The 18,681-nt window shown below is 51.6% G+C and overlaps 1 protein-coding gene across 1 annotated transcript in view; it reads left to right on the top strand.

Moving 5' to 3' along the window:
* The window catches only part of LOC116946707 (microtubule-actin cross-linking factor 1, isoforms 1/2/3/4-like), a 340,281-nt gene that overhangs the window by 264,397 nt on the left and 57,203 nt on the right, over nt 1–18,681 (top strand). Inside the window, exons 66-76 of the mRNA XM_076069967.1 lie at nt 4,424–4,585; nt 5,372–5,542; nt 6,163–6,329; nt 9,531–9,690; nt 10,528–10,857; nt 11,225–11,309; nt 12,500–12,744; nt 13,259–13,465; nt 14,065–14,184; nt 15,344–15,451; nt 17,166–17,384. Coding sequence (XP_075926082.1) covers nt 4,424–4,585; nt 5,372–5,542; nt 6,163–6,329; nt 9,531–9,690; nt 10,528–10,857; nt 11,225–11,309; nt 12,500–12,744; nt 13,259–13,465; nt 14,065–14,184; nt 15,344–15,451; nt 17,166–17,384 — 1,974 coding nt within the window. The remainder of the gene's footprint in view (nt 1–4,423; nt 4,586–5,371; nt 5,543–6,162; nt 6,330–9,530; nt 9,691–10,527; nt 10,858–11,224; nt 11,310–12,499; nt 12,745–13,258; nt 13,466–14,064; nt 14,185–15,343; nt 15,452–17,165; nt 17,385–18,681) is intronic.

Genomic DNA, 18,681 nt, shown 5'->3' with positions numbered 1-18,681 from the left:
ATAGTCTGACAGAGAGACCCACAAACTCACACGGTGATTTCTAAGGAGGCGTCATCACAACGATACACCACACCTCTGCTCTTGACCCAATTATCTGGCTCGACCGCCGCAGGTCAGATAACAGCTGTTGCTAGACATCAACATCAGCCTTATGGGGAAGAAGAAGAAGACTACGCCACATAAACATATCTTTCCCTCCACATGGAAATCAAGAGTATTTTCAACACATTCCATCAGCCATGTGTAAAACTAAAATAGTTGTAGGGACAGATAATATTGTAGAGATCTATACCTATTAGAGGTGGAATGAGTCACCTGACGTGTCGCAATTCGGGGGTTAATTTTGGATTTGAGAATCGATCCTTTTTGCTGTTGTAACATCGCGTTGAATGGTGGAGCCTATTGCGGCTGAAGGCATCACGTGGAAGCCATAACGCTAAATGCAACACGTACGAATCGGAATGCATCCCACCGATTCTTTCGCAGGTGACCGGACGCGCGTGTCTCTAACTGAATGTCCGATGTTATTCCCCGAGTTTATTGATGCGGTGCATGTAAGTTCAACGTACATACGTACGTGCATGCATCATCACACCCAAAAAAACCTAGGCCCGTGTTGTCCTGCGCTGTCCGACAACACTTTGAAGCGTCGTTAGTGAGAAGAAAAAAATATATTTTAAAGTTGCCGTGAAGTGTACTGCCATTGCGCTCCAGTGACATCGTAACTACATTGAACTTCTTTCTCACCATACGTAGCCATCTGTGCTAATCGGAGGCGCGTATTAAAACGTACGGGAGTGATGGCACCGTGGCGTATGTATGTTCTATATAACCTCTTGTTGCAGCAGCTCTTTCTCCTATGTCAGCAGTTCTCCTGCTGTGTATGTTTCACCTGATGACGGTTGCTTGTGTTGCGATCGAAACGTTGTGATCTATTAATTTTCTACCTACGTGACTTTACCGAAAGAACCAAAGAGTATGGATTCCTGCAGTCACGAAAGCATAAAATCAAGATTATGTTCCACCACTTTCGCACGGTACGTAGCCAAACCTTGCTTATCGGAAGCGCGCTTTTTTAAAACGTGCGGGAGTGATGGCACCGTGACATCACCAGAGTGCCTCCAGCATTGGAGGGCAACAGCAGCAGAGGGAAGTGAGTGGGAACGCAGACTCTGTACGCACCACTACCCCCTTTGCCTCTCTGTGTGCCCTGAAGAAGGGCCATTGCCCGAAACGTCGGCTGTCATATCCATTTTTTCTAAAGCTGCAGTGTTGTTGACGAATGTGTTGTTGTTCACTGTGCTTTTGCACCACTGCCAACGCAGCATTAGCAGATAAATGATTTAACCTTGTACACAGCTGTGTGCAAAGCTGTTGTGGTCCTTCCTCAGCGGTTCACCAGAATACGGGAAAGAAGAGGGTAGACATCACAGTGTTTCTAGTGTTTTTCTGTCTCGTGAGGCAAAGGTGCAGCCCTGCAATTTCTCGCCCGTGGTACTGCTGGCGGAAAGGGCCTCCGCTCGGGGGAGATCTCGAGAGCCCCTCTAGATAGGGTATTTGGCCTACTCTTCCGCGCCAGCCCAGACATCACGGACGAGTTGGCAATGCCCACATTTTACCCACCACCACCACATGCAACCTGCAAATGGATCAACTGTGGTGTAACCCAATTTGTGCTGCTGGGTGGAGAGAGGCCAAGGAGCGGATTTAAAAAAAAAATCCTGCACTATTGTTTCAACTGGCCTGGAATTACAATCTGGAGAATCATCCACATCGGAGAATCCTCCAGATTGTATGTACAGTGCGCTAACCATTGCACCGATGTGACAGCATTCCATCGATTATGAAACTTTAAATGCGTGTCGGACAGACCCCGGGAACTCACGTCCCGGGGTGCATCTTTGCAGACGACCCTTATTTTGACGAGATATCCCCACAAGATTAGCGCTGTTCGTTTTGTGGCTGGGTCTTCCTTTAAGCCTTGGAAGCCACATCCACATGGGAGAGTGATTGTAGTGCTCTTCCACTGGTGTGACCTGTGACCTCTCCCTTGGTAAATGAACCCTGACCCGTGCCCCCCATTCCCCTTGAGCATAACTGCGTTGGCGCAACGCATGGCCGTCGTCCAGGGATCAACTTGCCCCATGGATCGCCCCCCTCGCTCGTCCCTTAATCGCTCGTGATACAAAGGCGACCAGGCAGTAGTGAGACAAAGACGGACAGGCAGTAGTGATACAAAGACGGTCAGGCAGTAGTGAGACAAAGACGGTCAGGCAGTAGTGAGACAAAGACGGTCAGGCAGTAGTGAGACAAAGACGGTCAGGCAGTAGTGAGACAAAGACGGACAGGCAGTAGTGAGACAAAGATGTTCAGGCAGTAGTGATACAAAGGCGACCAGGCAGTAGTGAGACAAAGACGGTCAGGCAGTAGTGAGACAAAGACGGTCAGGCAGTAGTGAGACAAAGACGGACAGGCAGTAGTGAGACAAAGATGTTCAGGCAGTAGTGATACAAAGGCGACCAGGCAGTAGTGAGACAAAGACGGTCAGGCAGTAGTGATACAAAGGCGACCAGGCAGTAGTGAGACAAAGACGGTCAGGCAGTAGTGAGACAAAGACGGACAGGCAGTAGTGATACAAAGGCGACCAGGCAGTAGTGAGACAAAGGCGACCAGGCAGTAGTGAGACAAAGACGGTCAGGCAGTAGTGAGACAAAGACGGTCAGGCAGTAGTGAGACAAAGACGGTCAGGCGGTAGTGAGACAAAGACGGACAGGCAGTAGTGAGACAAAGACGGTCAGGCAGTAGTGAGACAAAGACGGACAGGCAGTAGTGATACAAAGGCGACCAGGCAGTAGTGAGACAAAGGCGACCAGGCAGTAGTGAGACAAAGACGGCCAGGCAGTAGTGAGACAAAGACGGTCAGGCAGTAGTGAGACAAAGACGGTCAGGCAGTAGTGAGACAAAGACGACCAGGCAGTAGTGAGACAAAGACGGTCAGGCGGTAGTGAGACAAAGACGGACAGGCAGTAGTGAGACAAAGACGACCAGGCAGTAGTGAGACAAAGACGGTCAGGTAGTAGTGAGACAAAGACGGTCAGGCAGTAGTGAGACAAAGACGGTCAGGCAGTAGTGAGACAAAGACGGTCAGGCAGTAGTGAGACAAAGACGACCAGGCAGTAGTGAGACAAAGACGGTCAGGCAGTAGTGAGACAAAGACGACCAGGCAGTAGTGAGACAAAGACGGTCAGGCAGTACTGAGACAAAGACGGCCAGGCAGGAGTGAGACAGACGTTCAGGCAGTAGTGAGACAAAGACATTCAGGCAGTAGTGAGACAAAGACGGCCTGGCACGTGCGCGGTGCTGGTCCACGTCATCATCTCACGCTCGTGATCCTCCAGCCTCAGCACATGCTCATTGACGGCACTGAGGACCCAAGTGCTCTTTCATGATGATACATGGGGGGAGCTGTGGCCCTTTGTGTCTGTGTCTGCTTTTTGTATTCAGATTGTGGTCCTCCGCTGCGCACGGTTGGCTACGTACGGTGCAAAAGAAGTTCAACACATATGTCTGTGTGCACCTAGCCTGGCGCAAGCGCCGCGGTGACGTCACCGCCGCTTGTGTGTACGTGCGTTGAACTTGTTTCGCACCGTGCGTAGCCGTCCGTGCTAATCGGAGGTGCGGGGCGTGGGCAACTAACTGAACTCAAAAATTAGTTCTCGAGGTATGGAGTTTTAATATGTGGAGGCTCGCAGAGCTTGGGAAATTGTTGGGCACCGGTTCATCGCGTCGCTGCTGCTGCTGCTGCCTTTCCCACTCGTCTGTGGTTCCTCCTCAGTGGCGAATGGCAGTTGTTGATGTTGTTGTTTGTTGTACCTGTTAAGCACAGCAAGTCGGTGGAATGACGAGCACAGGTGGTGCAACTGTCAGTCATCTCGGTCAATCCACCCATAACACTTGGGTCTGTTCTGTGACCTACACTTCACGTGGCCTCAAAGTGCACCTCGCCTGGCACAAGCGCCGTGGTGATGTCACTTATCACTTGATGGCGAACCAAGGCCTAATACTATTGTGCTAGAAGCATTTGTCAATACTAATACTTGCATTTCATACTATATATTTTTTTTAAGTTTTGCTGGCTGGCTGGTTAGTTGGCGGGCAAGTGCACGGTTGTGACATCATCATGCACACCTGCGCCTTGAGGTCACGCCAACCACCCACCCACCCTCCACACCGGCCATGTATTCCCCGCAAATGCGCAGACATTGCGAGTATGTTTGAAAAGCCTTCATATTTAAGGGAGGTGGTGCAGTGAATGGCGTCATGCGCTAACCATTGCACTGCTGCCACCCCCCACCACCCACGTGAAGAGAGAAGTAACCGGGCTTCCTCCTCACTCTCTGCCCGTCTCCCTGCGTGAATGCAGGCGTTCCAGAAGAGCGACGTGGACTCGCTGCAGGTGGAAATGCAGGCCCTCAACCGCCAGGCCCAGGCCCTCATCCAGAGCGCGGCCAAGTCCGCCGACACGGGCGCTCTGGAGAGCGACGCCGACGAGACCAACAGCCGCTGGAACACGCTCAACACCAAGGTGCGTGCACCGCCGTGGGCCCTTGGTGCTTGCAGCAGAGTGGGGGCGGCACTGTACACCGCCCGGCCTTTCCCCCGCTCGCTGTAGCCGGCGCTTGGAGCCCCTTCTGCCTAAGGGCCCCCGCGTGCATTTTTTTGTAATAACGAAAATTTTGCCAGGTAAGGCCCCACTGAGCAGCTATGTAGCTCTTTTTCAGAAGCGGCCTGGCTATCACAAATGATAGCTCAACGTAGGGGCCTTTCATCACGTGGAAATTTATAGTGGCCAAATAAACGCGTGATGTTGAGTCTAAATGTGGAGGGTAAAAACCGGAGGACCCGGAGAAAAATCCACGTGACCACGGGGAGAAAGACGTGCTCGCTCCAAATAAACAGCAGGCATCAGGGTCGGGATTGAGCCCACAACCTCCTGTATACTGGGCGAGGTAGTTAACATCTCGCCACCGCGGCGCCCACCGCCTTCACGCTCGATCGCTACGCCACTAGGTCCCATGGATCCTGTGTCACTTTGTAGGACGTAGGCTAGTCTTTGTGTCTCTCTCCGTGGTAAGTCTGCACATCTCAAGATGTGTCGACGCGGGAGTTTCTCAGCAATCAGTGCATCGTCGTGGAAGGCGACACTGCAGAATCTACTTCCAAGAACTCATCGCGTGCGACCAGCCGCCCCGGCACGTCCCCCCGCCCCTTGCGAAGGCGCTGACCACCGCCGCCGCCACTTTGGGTGAAGCTAGAGAGGTGCAGGCGTGCATCGAACGCTATCGCCTTGTCGGACTTTCTCTCCTGCAAGGTGGCCGAGCGGGCTGCCAAGCTGCAAGAGGCGCTGCTCCACTGCGGCAAATTCCAGGAGGCCCTCGAGTCCCTGCTGGGCTGGCTCGCGGACACGGAGGAGCTCATCGCCGGGCAGAAACCCCCCGCGGCCGAGTACAAGGTGGTACGGGCCCAGCTGCAGGAGCAGAAGGTGGGTTTGCCGTGACCTCTGACCATTCTCGCGATGGGTTAAAGCTGAGGGCAAGGGTTATAGCTGAGGGGTCAGGGTTTTGATGGATGGCTTGGGCTATCTCGTGCTGAGTAAGGGCTAGGATTACGGCCATAGGTGGTGGAGCCTATATTTAAGCCTCATGAGCAATTGCCCCTTATATAATTCATTGCGTAACTCATGAGCCCTGACACTGGCCGTGTGAAATACGTTCAATAAAAATGCCATTTAATTACGTCGGGATGCCTCACTCAGCCTGTCCTCTTGACCAATTCCTTCTTAAGGAGTGCGTAGGTGGTTTGTTTGTTTTGGGAGAAACTGGAGTACCGGTCGAAAAAACCCCACCGGGGATACGATGGGATAACTCTCAAAGCTCTGCACAGATGGACTCAAGAATCCATTGCTGCACTGCCATCAAATGCCACTTGAATTTTAACCCAGGGATTTCGTCAGTGAGCTGCCCGGCCGCCTTCAGACACAACACAGTCGACAAACTAAGTAACCCACAAAGAGCCACCTTGCCCTTTGCGTTGCGTCTCACCGCGAGGCTCCGTCGCTGACTCACGTCAGTCACTTGACCCCCCCCCCGCCGCCGCCCACAGCTGCTGCAGCACCTCCTGGACGACCACCGGCCGAGGGTGGAGGTGCTACGGCGGGAGGGCGAGCAGATCGCTGAGCTGGCGGAACCCGCTGAGAGGGAGCGGATCCTCGGGGAGCTCGCCTCTCTCTCGCACCGCTGGGAAGCCTTGCTCGCCGCGGCCCAGGAGAGGTAACGGCGGCGAGCGTTCGCGACGGTTGTACGAGTCGGAGGAAGAGGGGGAGGGTAGGGGGGCGGGGGGTGACGGGAGGGGGTTGCTGGAGGAGGAGGGGGCCCCGAGTCAATCGCGCTCGTTAGCCGAAACGGCGCTGAGGCCGGTCGCCCTCGTGCGAACCGGCCTTCTGCGAAGGCCGCAGCGCGAGGACGCCGCTCTGACTCGCAGTCACGCGACGACGCCGATTAGGACGACAACGAGGCTGGAGGGCGTGCCGCAACACGCCAACACGCGACGCAGCCTTTAGCCTGCTTCACCCTGGACCGAAACACAATCTCCGCCACTGCACGGCACTATGGGGTATTTTGGCCGACGGTTAATGCAGTAGAGTACTTAGTTACATCCAGCAGTGCCAATCCACTGCTAGATGAAGGCCCTCGGCACGCTGCGTCGCTCCGTGGGGGTTGTTTGGCCGTACCTCACCACGCTGGTCAATGCGGGTTGGCGAAGAAGGGGATGGGCAGGACAGGATCAGACATCACTTACTCCTGACCTTAGCCAGAAACTGAACTCGGTTCAGTGGGTTTATAAGGGCAGTAGCTTGTGTTAATATTTACTCACCCCCCCTCCCACCCTCACCTCTCCAAGTGATGTAATGACTTGTCACAATTTGGAGCAGTGCTTCGATTCGCAAACAATAATTTATTTTGACTCGTTCATATTGGTGCCCGTTTGTCTTGTTTGCTTTGCGGCAATTTTCCCTAAATGTAACAGGAATGTATAATTTGCATAATATTTGCATACATTCCAAGCAAACGACGCTGACGCACATTTTACTCGCCTGGTTAATGCCATGGAGGCTAAGTGCCGAGTGCTTTGCTAACTTGTCATAGGCAATATTGGCTGAGACAGTGTACATTTAAAACTAAGGTTGTACAACAACTTGTCCGAAGACTTGCGCCATACCTTGACTGATAGGTTTTTCTCAGAGGACAGGACTGATTGCTCACAGGTTTTTAAAAAAAACTAGAACAAAATAACATTCACATCATCGTCGTTGGATTAAATTCAGTCATTTGTGCGAGCGTCTCTTGTAAGTTTAAAAACAAAACCCTCTTTTTCTTTCCTTTCTTTCGATAGAGACTTCACGAGCGACATATTTCAAATGTGCAATTTATTTCTGTCGGTCGGGTTTTAAAGCTCTGCAGAGGCCTGGCCAATGCGGTTTTGGCGGATGCGTTGGCGTGTCCCGTGATTGATCGGCTCGTCTTCAAAACAATTCCTGGACTCCAGGAACCCACCGGTGTGCCGAGTCTGCCCGGAGAGTCTCGAAATGCATCAAGACCTCGTGGAGCTCTTGGAAAAAGTGTCAGAAGCGGAAAAAAATAAAACTCTCGGCGGATCAGCTTGCGCTATTAATCATAGCCCTCGTGTCAAGCCGCATTAGCCGTCTCTTGTAATCAATTCCCAAAAACCCAGAGAATTTTTCACGGTCTGTACGGCCAAACGGTCTTCTTGTAACTGTCAGGAAAAATGCCCGCAAGGGGCTGCGGAGTGCCGCGAGATTTTCATTCTTACAAGTTTCGGCGCGCGTGCGTTTAAACACGCTTCGTGGCGGTGTAGTTGTTCGCCCACTTCGCTACAAACCCAGTTCGATTCCTGGCCATGGCCAAACATCAGTTTTTGCGAAATGTGAACCGGTCCTGGGTCTCCTCTAGATCAGCTCAGCCTTATATAAGCACCTGGTGCGATGCGTATACATCAGCACTAGGGAGTCAAAGTCGGCCCGGGGTACGGTTTTCCGGCCACACCATGCCCTTGTGCGCTGCTTGCGCCTTAATGCTTAATAGGTGCTCGCTAACAGCACTTTCCCCCGCCACCACAACAGTCCATTAAAAGTTTTTTTTTTTTACAGGAATCTTTGTTGATAAAAACATACGTACACACACGCACGCATGTGCACTATTAAAAGAAAGCTATTTCAGGACATTTCGTTGGTCCTCCGCGGCGCCACGGCTCACGTCGCGATGCATTGCGGGCCGACGTCGCGTTGGACTCGCGTCCGCGCCCTCCGCCCGCGTATTGCATCCCCGTGCAACACGAGAGCGGCCGCCCCCCGCCCCCCTCCCCCCGCGTTTCGTATATTTAGAACGCATCTGCGCGCTGGCTCGTCCCAGCTGCCAGACACGGACGGGCGCGCACGGTCAGGCTACCCACGAGTTGCCACGGGTGTGTCGGGGGCAGCTTGGGCAGTTCGGATACGGTGACTTGGGACCGAGAAGAACTGGGCGTTGAGGAGGGCGAGAGAGGTGGGGTCGAGGAGAACGGAGAGGATGGGGAAGGGGCCACTGATGGGCCTTGGGGATACTTGGGGCGACGGCAGAAAGAGTGTGAAAAGAGCTTAGCAGCTCGAAAACATTTTTCGCCACGGATGAGTGGCACGCTTCGCCTGACTTTTTTTTTTGGGGTGGGGGGGGGCGGTCGACGAGCTCCCGGTTTTTCAACAAGCAGCCGAACGTGAATGCGAATGGAATTCATCTGACTCACTCGCGGGGCTTGCGAGTGGCGGAGAGTCATCGCTTTGCCATTAGCCGCGGTTATAAGCGACCAGGGCAGCATGCGTCTCGCATTCTGATGTTGGGCCAAGGCCTTAATGAGGGCTTTTTAGTATAGGAGAGGAGATGTAACTCGTAGGGAAGCCAAGCATATGATGAGATGATAGTGACGATAATAATGAATCATTATTATATTTCACTCCACATTTTCCAACCGCACTGTTGAATGACAAGAAAATTACAAAGTAACCATATGAATGGAAATATTGTTTTAAAATCTGTAGAAAAAAATCGTCTTATAATGATTAATAACTCCCGAAAATGATTGAAGTAAATGTATCCAATAACACTCAAATAATTTAATGAGCACTGAAAACCTGGGTTTTATCCCAGGTTTTAATAATATTTCACCAGTGTTCGCACTTAGCTCAACGCTCTACCCTAACATTTAACCACTGCTTGAGACGTACATAACCCGGGACAGAAAATGAAGCCATTCTTGAGTAGAATCGGGGGGTCAGAATCGTGACGATTCATCAAATCGCTGCACTGCTAAACGTTCATGTTCCACAGAATGCACTCGCTTGCTCACTCCTGCTCATGTGTGCGTCCCCCCCCCCTCACCACACGTTCGTTTCACACGCGGCGCTTGCTCGCGTTTAGGCAGCGGCAGCTGGAAGCCATCCTGTCGGTGGCACGGAGGTTCCACGACACACTCGAGCCACTGCTCGACTGGCTCACGGCCGTTGAGAGGCGGCTGTCCAACGCCGAGCCCATCGGCACGCAGACCGCGGCCATCCAGGAGCAGATAGATCAGCACAAGGTGCGGCCTTCACGGCCCATGGCCTCCCCCAACAACCACAGCTTTCCTCTACCCGTTGCCCGTTTGTTTTACCGTAGAGTGGCAGATTTCATGATCAGACCGGATGCCCTTTTTACTTGTCTCTGGCATATGAATGTTGGAATTTTGTACCACTGCCTTTAGACATGATATTGTCATTCCACGTGGTGTGGCAGCAGGTGTTCATTATATGCTCTCATCCAGAGCAGAAGTCGTTATCACTAAAGTGGCATGTTGGTATTTATGGCCAATGAAAATGTAATTATTGTATCTCATAAGTAATTCATATACTGCCAATTATATATATCCAGGAGGGTCCTGCATTGGCAAGTTTGACTAATTCCATGAATGCGTTTTTGGCAACATCTGGGAGGGGGTGACGTTCAGCACTGCTGTCTTCTGGCCACCTCAGCACCATGCCTACAACACCTGGCAAGCGCTGGTGGTCACCTACCCAAGTGTTAGCCAGGCTCGGTGCCTGCTGGCTTCTGATCTCTGATGAGATCGGTCACATTTTGTGAGATTTTAGTCACAGACATATCAGGCCAGCATATTCTTAACCTTTGCATCCCTTAAAAATAGTTACTTTAAGGTTTTACTCCTTGAAATTGTACCTACATGTGCTTGTTTTGTTATTATAATTTTATTCCATTGTGTTTTGTTACATTTATGTTTTGCATTTATAACCCTTGCATGCCCCTTTTGATTAATTTTGGTTTATTTGTTTCGCCACAAACACAACAACAAACCGTCCGAACAAAATTGGACATGCACACAATTAAAACTATTAATTGTTTAACGACACTGAACACACAACAGTGTGTGGCAGAAGACATTGCCTCGAGGGCCAAACCTCTGGAAGAAGCCCAGGAGCTATCCTCAGCACTTATGGGGCTGAGCTGCAGTGAGGATGGGCAGCGGCTCCAGGCGAAGCTGGGGGTGGCCCAGGCCAGGCACGCAGAGGCCCAACTCAGGAGCGAGCGACGCGCCGCTTTGCTCAACGAGGCGCTGGAGAACGCCCGCATCTTCGGGGAGAACGAAGTGGCCCTGCTCACGTGGCTGCCACAAACAGAGGACCGTCTGGCAGCTCTGCGGGACATCTTGGATTACAGGCCTCAGCCTCTGCAGGCCCAATACGATGAACATCTGGTACACGCACTTCCCATTATAGAACGTGCAGAAATTAGGATGTAGACACAGACACAAATTGGCAGACCTGACCTCCTAACCGCAATCATGCATTATCACTCTCCCATCTTTAAATTTCTGAATTTCAAGTGTGCCTTCATTTACAGATTTTTTTTTCGTTTTGCATTGGCCTGACCTTTTCAGTTGAGCTTTTCACTTCATACTCAAGAAGTTACATTCTTTTTTCTCATCTGTTTTTCGGTAACATTTCATTTAGCATTGTGTGGGTGCTTTTTAAATTAATTTCGAGGCGTATTCACGGGGCCGTGTGAATATTTTTTTGTATTGAATATTGTTAATCTCTCACCGCCGCTTGATCACCGTACAGATTTTACACGAGGAGATTGTGTCACGGAAGCAGGATGTGGACCAGGCCATCAAAAACGGCCACGCTCTGCTAAAGCAGACCACAGGTGGGTTATTCCCAAGTCACAGGCAACACAGCCACCACTTATCATCTGCAACGATGTATATAATATTGTTAGAAACACGCGTTTAGAGTATTTGGCTGCTCGACATTTCCACGTGATGATGAGCCACTTCATTGAGCTATCATTTGTGGCCAGGTTGCTTCTGCAAAAAAAGCTTTGTAGCTCAGTGGGTACTTACCTGGTTAAATAAAAAATAGTTAAGTTTATTACTTTGAGCAACTATTGAACGTTCTAAAAAATAACAAATGTAACATCTTTGGAGAGGTAAAGAGCTCGCTCACGGCACTGCTGGTGTAAGGGCATCCACTGGAGGGAGAGTTCTCGACAGCCTCAATAGAGGGTACTTGGCCTACTCTTCCACGCTGGCCAGACGTCCCTGAAGAGGGTGAGAGTGCTCACACTTTACTGCACCACATGCAGCCTGCCAATAATCGGCTAATTGCGATGCACCTGTTTACATTGCTGGGTGGACAGAGGTGGAAGAATTTAAGAAACTCCAATACGTTCTGTATTTGTGTTTAATTTACTGGCTGATATATGTTCAACTATGCCCATCATGTGGCCCTCTCTACAGAGATTTTTATAGGTGGTAGTTTTTAAAAATATAAATCTGTGCTTATTATGTTTAGCATGTAGCTTTGTTATTTGGGAGCGCAGTTAAGTTTGCGATATTGACACATGCCGTGAGATATTGACTGGCAAAGTAACGATCGCTTTAACTGGAAAATAAACACTAAAAGTGCGTGTGGTTTGATGAGTTAACCATACCACTGTGATTAGCTCTTATATACCGTCACGGAATAAAGCAACATTAATGATTTCTCTGCGCGACGCCAGACCTTACAACCAGCGTGGCTTCATGTCACCGTTTAAAGATGTGTTTACTGCCGGGCCAGGGTCCTAAAGACTTCCCCTCCGAAGCCAGCTCTCCGGCCGAGTGTGCCAGCGCGCCTCCTATTAGCACAGTCGGCTTACGCAGGATGGGAAAGAAGTTCAACATGCACAGCACACGCCTAGACAACAAGCCCTCCCCCGAAGCCCTCCCGTCGTCGTGGCCAGCGGCCGCTCGACGTGTCAGCATCCAGCTCCTGAGCGTGCATTGCTGCCATCGTCCGCTCGCAAGGACGGGATATAATCGACATATTTTTTTTTGTTATCCGTCCGACGCGCAGGCGACGACGTCCTGCTGATCCAGGAGAAGCTGGACGGACTCCGCGGCCGCTACGGGGAGGTGTCGGCCTCCGGCTCCCGGGCCCAGCGCGCCCTCGAGAAGGCCCTCGGCCTGGCCGTGCGCTTCCACGCGGCGCGCGACGAGCTGGGCCAGTGGCTCGACGCCACGGAGGAGGCGATCGCGGCCTACGACCGCGACGAGGAGGCCGGCGGGGAGCAGCTCACCACGCTGCAGGGCAGGCAGCAGGTGCGGAAAATTGATATTGGAATGATTAAAAGGCTTTTACCCTTGCTGACGGAAGTGCACGAGGTGTCAACCCTTTCCCGTTCCGAGGCGTCTGCAAGTTGCAGGGTTGGGTCCCGTTTCACCTCTGAATCTCGGAACGCGCCGTTGTTTTTAAAGACATCGTTGCTCACCGCAAAGAACCGTAGCGACACAAGCCGCAGCACTCTATGGTAGCTGGCACAAAACTGTGCCTTGCGGGAGCCTCGGTACCAATAAAGTTATTTAATTTCATTTTTTATTTTCCGGTTTCAGGAAACCGTTAAAAACGTTCGAACATCAGATAGACACCTATTACAAGGCATCACGTCTGCGTAACCTCACATAGTTGTGGTATAAAAAAAAAAACTTTAAACATTTGCCTGGTTATTTGTGCACTGCCCTTGAAACTAATTAGCCTGTCCCAGAGACAGCCTCTTTTATTGCCCGTTGCAGGCTACACGGGGGAATCTCTGTCTCCGTCTTGTCGTCGTTGCAGGACCTGCGCAAGCAGGTGATGGAGCGGCGCGTGCTGCTGGACACGGTGAACGAGGTGGGCACGGCGCTGCTGGCGCTGGTGCCGTGGCGGGCGCGCGACGGCCTGGACGCCGCGGTGGCGCAGGACAACGAGCGCTACGCGGCCGTGAGCGACGCCGTGGCCACGCGCACGAAGCGCGTCGATGCCGCCGTCCAGCGGTCGCAGCAGGTGCCGCCGCTCGCTCTCTGTTGCTCGCGTGCGTGCGTGCGTGCGTGCCTGCGTGCGATCGTATGTGCGCTTGTTTACCCGCTCGCTCGCCGGTTCGCTCCTGATGCTCTTGCTCATTCACATGATTTACTCATGCACTCGCTGATTCACTCAATCGCTCACTCGTTTATTCACTTACTCATCCATTCATCCATTCACTCATTCAATTACTGGCCAATGTATTTACAGTACCTGTTCAATCATCCATGTATCTATTTGTCCATATGCTTAGATGCATGCCTGACTGACTCTTCATCTGCCAATTCATTAATCTATCTTCCTGTACATCTATCTGCCTGTCTGCCTGGCTGTCAGTTCCTCTCGCCATCTATTTGTCTGTTCGCCTATCTCATATGCTTGCCTGTTTGTCTATCTGTCTGTCTATTCATCTATCTGTCTAAATATCCGCTTGCCTGCCCGTCTTATCCGTCCATTCATCTGTCCCGCGTGTGTACGCATACATCTCTCTGCCTCTCCGGCCGTCTGTCTCTCTGCCTCTGGTCTCCCTCACCACTCGAATTTATTTTCCGTCCCTGCCCACACCTTTGGTGCTGCCACAGTTTGAGCAGGCTCTGGACGCTGAGAGGGCCTGGGCAGCCGAGACGCAGCGGAAGCTGGAGGCACTGGGAGACATCCGCTTGGAGCCTGAGCAGACCATGTCACAGCTGCAGGTGCAGAAGGTGAGAGCCATTTCCCCACTGCTGCCATTTGCTCGAAAGGCCTCAATCCTCTTTGGGATCCCATCAGGGCGTCTGATTGCCCCATGAGGACGCCTGCAGTACGGGGACGTTGTGTTACGCATCATGTAATGTTGCGTCAAACGAAGACGCACATCTTCAGGAGAGGGTCCTTGCAGTTCGCCAGCATTGATTCAAGCGAGCCTGACTCTGCTGATGAGACACTGGATGATGAAACCGCTCCACACTTTGCTTATGCTGAATCAGTGCTGCAAAAAATTGTGCACTTCCAGAAGGCTGTTGGGCTAATGGGTTGTATAAGAAATACTTTGATACATGTTTTATGTATTTTATGTGGAGAGACAAACATATGAAGGGGATAATGCCCGCCTATCTATTTTGTGAGTCTAGGAATGCGTTCACGATTTTCGTATTGACACATGGCATCACTTTTATAGGCACAAAGGCACCTCACATGAATGCTAGTATAATTGATCCAAAAGTTTTACATTATCCTTAAAAATCCAAATATCCAAAATCATAAATGTTTAAATCCGAAACGCAACTCTACATATATCTAAATCACATAAGTCACGTGATATGCGAGAGGCTTCAGCTGATATAGATAGACGTGATATATTTGCGCTTGTGTCTATGTACGTATGTATGTTGAACTTGCTTCACACCGTACGTAGCCAACCATGCTCATCGGAGGTGGGGGTGGGGGGGGGGGAAGGACAACAAACTCGGCACAGAAAGTAGTTCCAAAGAAATTAGTTTTCAATTCGGACAATTGAAAAGTACATACCTCCAGTGGCTTACGAATATCTGAAGGAAGAGCGTTCCAGACGGCCGCAGAAGCGCACCTGAAAGCGCGCGGTGTGGCGACCGCCGTCTTTGTTCGATGGCACAGCCAAAATCCGCTGCTGCGAGGATGACCGGAGTTTACGTGATGGTTTAAGCTCCGCGACGACATCGGCGAGGTATTGCGGGTTCGTGTGTGGCAAGCGCTTTGCGTGTCATTCAATAAAGGCCGCTGAATTGAAGGCAGACGCTTTACGTCAGCGGCGGCGGTTGCCGTTCCGTCTTTTCACCCTCCCGATAATGCAACCGCGATCCTCTTGATAGCAATGAATGAACGAACGACGTCGTCCTCCTTCAGGCATTCACCATAGACATCCTGCGACACAAGGACTCGCTGGAGACGCTGGAGCAGACGATGGTGGAGGTGGGAGCGACGTGCAGCGAGGAGGAGAACGGCGCCCTGCAGGTAACGTCGCCAGTGCCGGGCGGCGACGGCACGTGGGCTGCGGACGTCATCGTCATCATCATCGTCATCACCGTCATCGCAATAAACGTCGTCAAACGTCGTCGTCATCACAATCACGAGCGTTGTCGTAAAATGCGCCGTCGTCGTCATCGCCATCATCGTCAGCAGGAGCATTGCAGACGTCATCGGTATTACCACCGTTACCAAACATCATCATCGATGAACGATCAATACCACCACCGGTTTACTACCACCACCACCAAAATCATCATCAATTAACATCACTGTCATCATCCTCATGAATACTACCGCTGATTTAGCACCACCAAATATTATCATCATCAAACGCCATCATCATCATTAGCTTCTTCAGTATCATTAATCATCACTGTTATTGCCATCGTAATCATTATTATTATACAACATTATAATCTATAAAACACCACCACCACTATCATCATCACAACCCTCATCATGATCAAACACCGACTATCACAACCTTCATTATCATCACCACCACCACCAATATCATTATTCATCATCGTTATCGTCAGCTTTAGTCAATCCACTGCTGGATGAAGGCCTCCTTGAGCCACTGTCACCTCTTCCTACCGTCATTGTTATCGTCGTCGTCATCATTATTATCACCAGTGCCGCGCTGGTCATTCTACAAACGCGCACGAGGCATTGCGCTCACTCCGTGTCGGCGTGAAGAATGCGTAGGAGGTGTTTAATTCAACTTGCGCGAGAGCCGTCCCCTGGGGAATGCGCTCTGTATTCTCACGATTGTGCCACGCAAAATCCCACCGCCTAAAGTTAAAATAAAACACAACACACAGTGGAGAGAGACGAGCGAAAACACGGCCTGCCGCGGGACAACCCCCGTTGTGTCTGGAAACACAGGTGGTGTCTCTGTGTTATCGACAGAAAGAGCACCGGCAAACAGCTCCACGTAATTTAACGTTGCAAAGTTACGGACCCGCAAACTGTACCCGTCTTGCGTGTAACGGCAGCAATATGTTCGGGAGCTCGATGCCAATGTCGGGATCTGCTGCTGGCCACGACGAGAGGGCTTCAAAAGAGAATTTGTGTCGTTTTGCTGCTCCTCCTTGTCCGCTGAAGGAGCGCACTACAATATTCATGTATGGCTCTTAACAGGGCTTGGCGCTTTCAACCCCTATTTAGCCCGCTGCTTGCATTCAAACGCGGCCTGTGCAGTAAAACCTCGGATTGAGACGACAAGGTTACCGCTAGCGGAGCACGTGGTAGACTCACGCAGTTGTTGAACCGGTGAAATTAATTTTATTTCGACAATTTTCAAAATGGTCACGACTAGTCAGAGTGCGTGGCAGACTGATGCAATCGGTAAACCGGTGCAATCGAATTCATATTTAAGGTCCAGAAGTTTGAGAGAGAAAAAAAACCAATATCACCTCTATCGTGGGACCTTTTTGCCAGTATCAAAGTAGGCCAATCAGTTTCAAAGACAGTGCATGTATTATCAGAGCATGTATTTTTTGCATGTTCACCACAAGTACGTGTGGCTAATGCAGACCTGATTCCTTGCGAAAGGTTTATATTTGGCGTTTGAACATCTTAACACCTCCTGTTTCATTGCCAGAAAAGGTCAAACCTATTCTTATTTTTCCACAATACATAATATCATCTCTCTCTCTCTCTCACACCTCCCCACCGTGCCCACCTCCCCGCCCAGGCAAAGCTAGCGCTCCTGCGCGGCGAGTTCGAGGCGGCGAGTGGCGCCAACGCGGAGCGGCTGGAGCGGCTGGAGCGCGCCCACACGCTGGCGTCGCAGTTCTGGGAGACGCTGGAGGAGCTGGAGCCCTGGCTGGGCGAGACGCGGGCCGTCCTGGCCTCGCTGGGGCCGCCCGCCGTCGACCCGGACGCCCTGCGGCAGCAGCAGGACGAGCTGCGGGTACGGCCGGGACGCTCGCCGTTTTTTTTGTCATTCGAAGTTTGATTTGGAGGTCGGGTTCGCGTAACGAACTGGGCCAAATCTGCGTGCCGTTAAGAAGCCTCCGCCGCCCCGACACGGCCAAGCAAATACAAATGGTCACAAAAGGTTACTCGCAGACCCAGGAGCGACAATGGCCTCGGTCCGTTGTCATGCCCCAAATCTAATACACATCGTGGTGGCGAGATGTTAACTCCCTCGCCTGGTATACAGGAGCTCGTGGGTTCGACCCCGACCCTGACGCCCGTTGGCTTTGCCGACCAATATGCAGCAGCATTTGTTTAAGCAGGGGAATTCTTGAACGAGTTTTGACCTTCTGGGTGTAATCAGCAGGGTCAGGCTTTGTTAAACAAATACTGTGTGATTTATCGCTTGTTATTGGCAAGAGCACTCCATATATACTGTTCAAAAACTGTTCAACGCCAAAAAAAAAAATCTACGTTTGGGTTAATGAAAATTCGATGCTGCATTCGTGTGGGCTATAGAATTAATTCCTTGCGTTCAGAGGGACGGCTTTTGAACTTTGATGTCCGTGATGGATTTTCTGGGGCGCGTGTGGGCAGGTGTAGTCAAAGGAGGGAGGATGTTCGGGGTGAAGGCGGCGTTTGTTTTATTGCTTGCGCGGAGACGGAAAGGAGGCTGTTTCCTGCTCCCCCCTCATCAGCCCCACCGCCCGCCGCCGCCACCACCACCACCACCACTCTCGTCGGACAATGGCTCTCGCCTGAGTGGGGAATGAACATTGAGATAACGTGGAGGGAGGGGGGGGGAAGCAGCGACCCGAACCCCGCACAGCGCGCGGTGCACCGCATTCCACCGTGAATAACTCGACGTCAGCGACACGGGGACCCGTGTCTGCTTCCGACAAAAAAAACAACAACTTAGCTGCGGCTATCAACGGGCCAGCGGGGACGCGTCCACGGTCGCCCCGAGCGGGAAGCGTTGTTGGCGGAACAGAATGGACGACAAGGAGGGCAAAGGGTGTGGGGGGGAGGGGAGCAACCGAAAGCGTTGTCTTTTTAAACGCACTGAATCCGCGCTGTTGTATGTATGTACGTTGAACTTCTTTCGTGCTAAATCGGATGCGCAGGGATATCGGAGGCAACTGCCGTCGGTTGTTGTTGTTGTTGCGTCGTTGTCCGAGAGCGTGGTTCGGACTCGGTACACGGCAACAAGCCCCGGACCGGATTCCGTGCTGGGTGAAATCCCCGGTCACAGAAGTGGAGAGACAACCCCGAGGATGCAGGGGAGCAGGTGG

The sequence above is a fragment of the Petromyzon marinus genome, chromosome 27 (genome assembly GCF_048934315.1).
Source record: "Petromyzon marinus isolate PM22_M1 ecotype Great Lakes invasive population chromosome 27, UKy_Petmar_22M1.pri1.0, whole genome shotgun sequence".
Taxonomy (NCBI): domain Eukaryota; kingdom Metazoa; phylum Chordata; class Hyperoartia; order Petromyzontiformes; family Petromyzontidae; genus Petromyzon; species Petromyzon marinus.
Note: the sequence above shows the minus strand (reverse complement) of the source record. Positions and strands in the feature narration are given on the sequence as shown.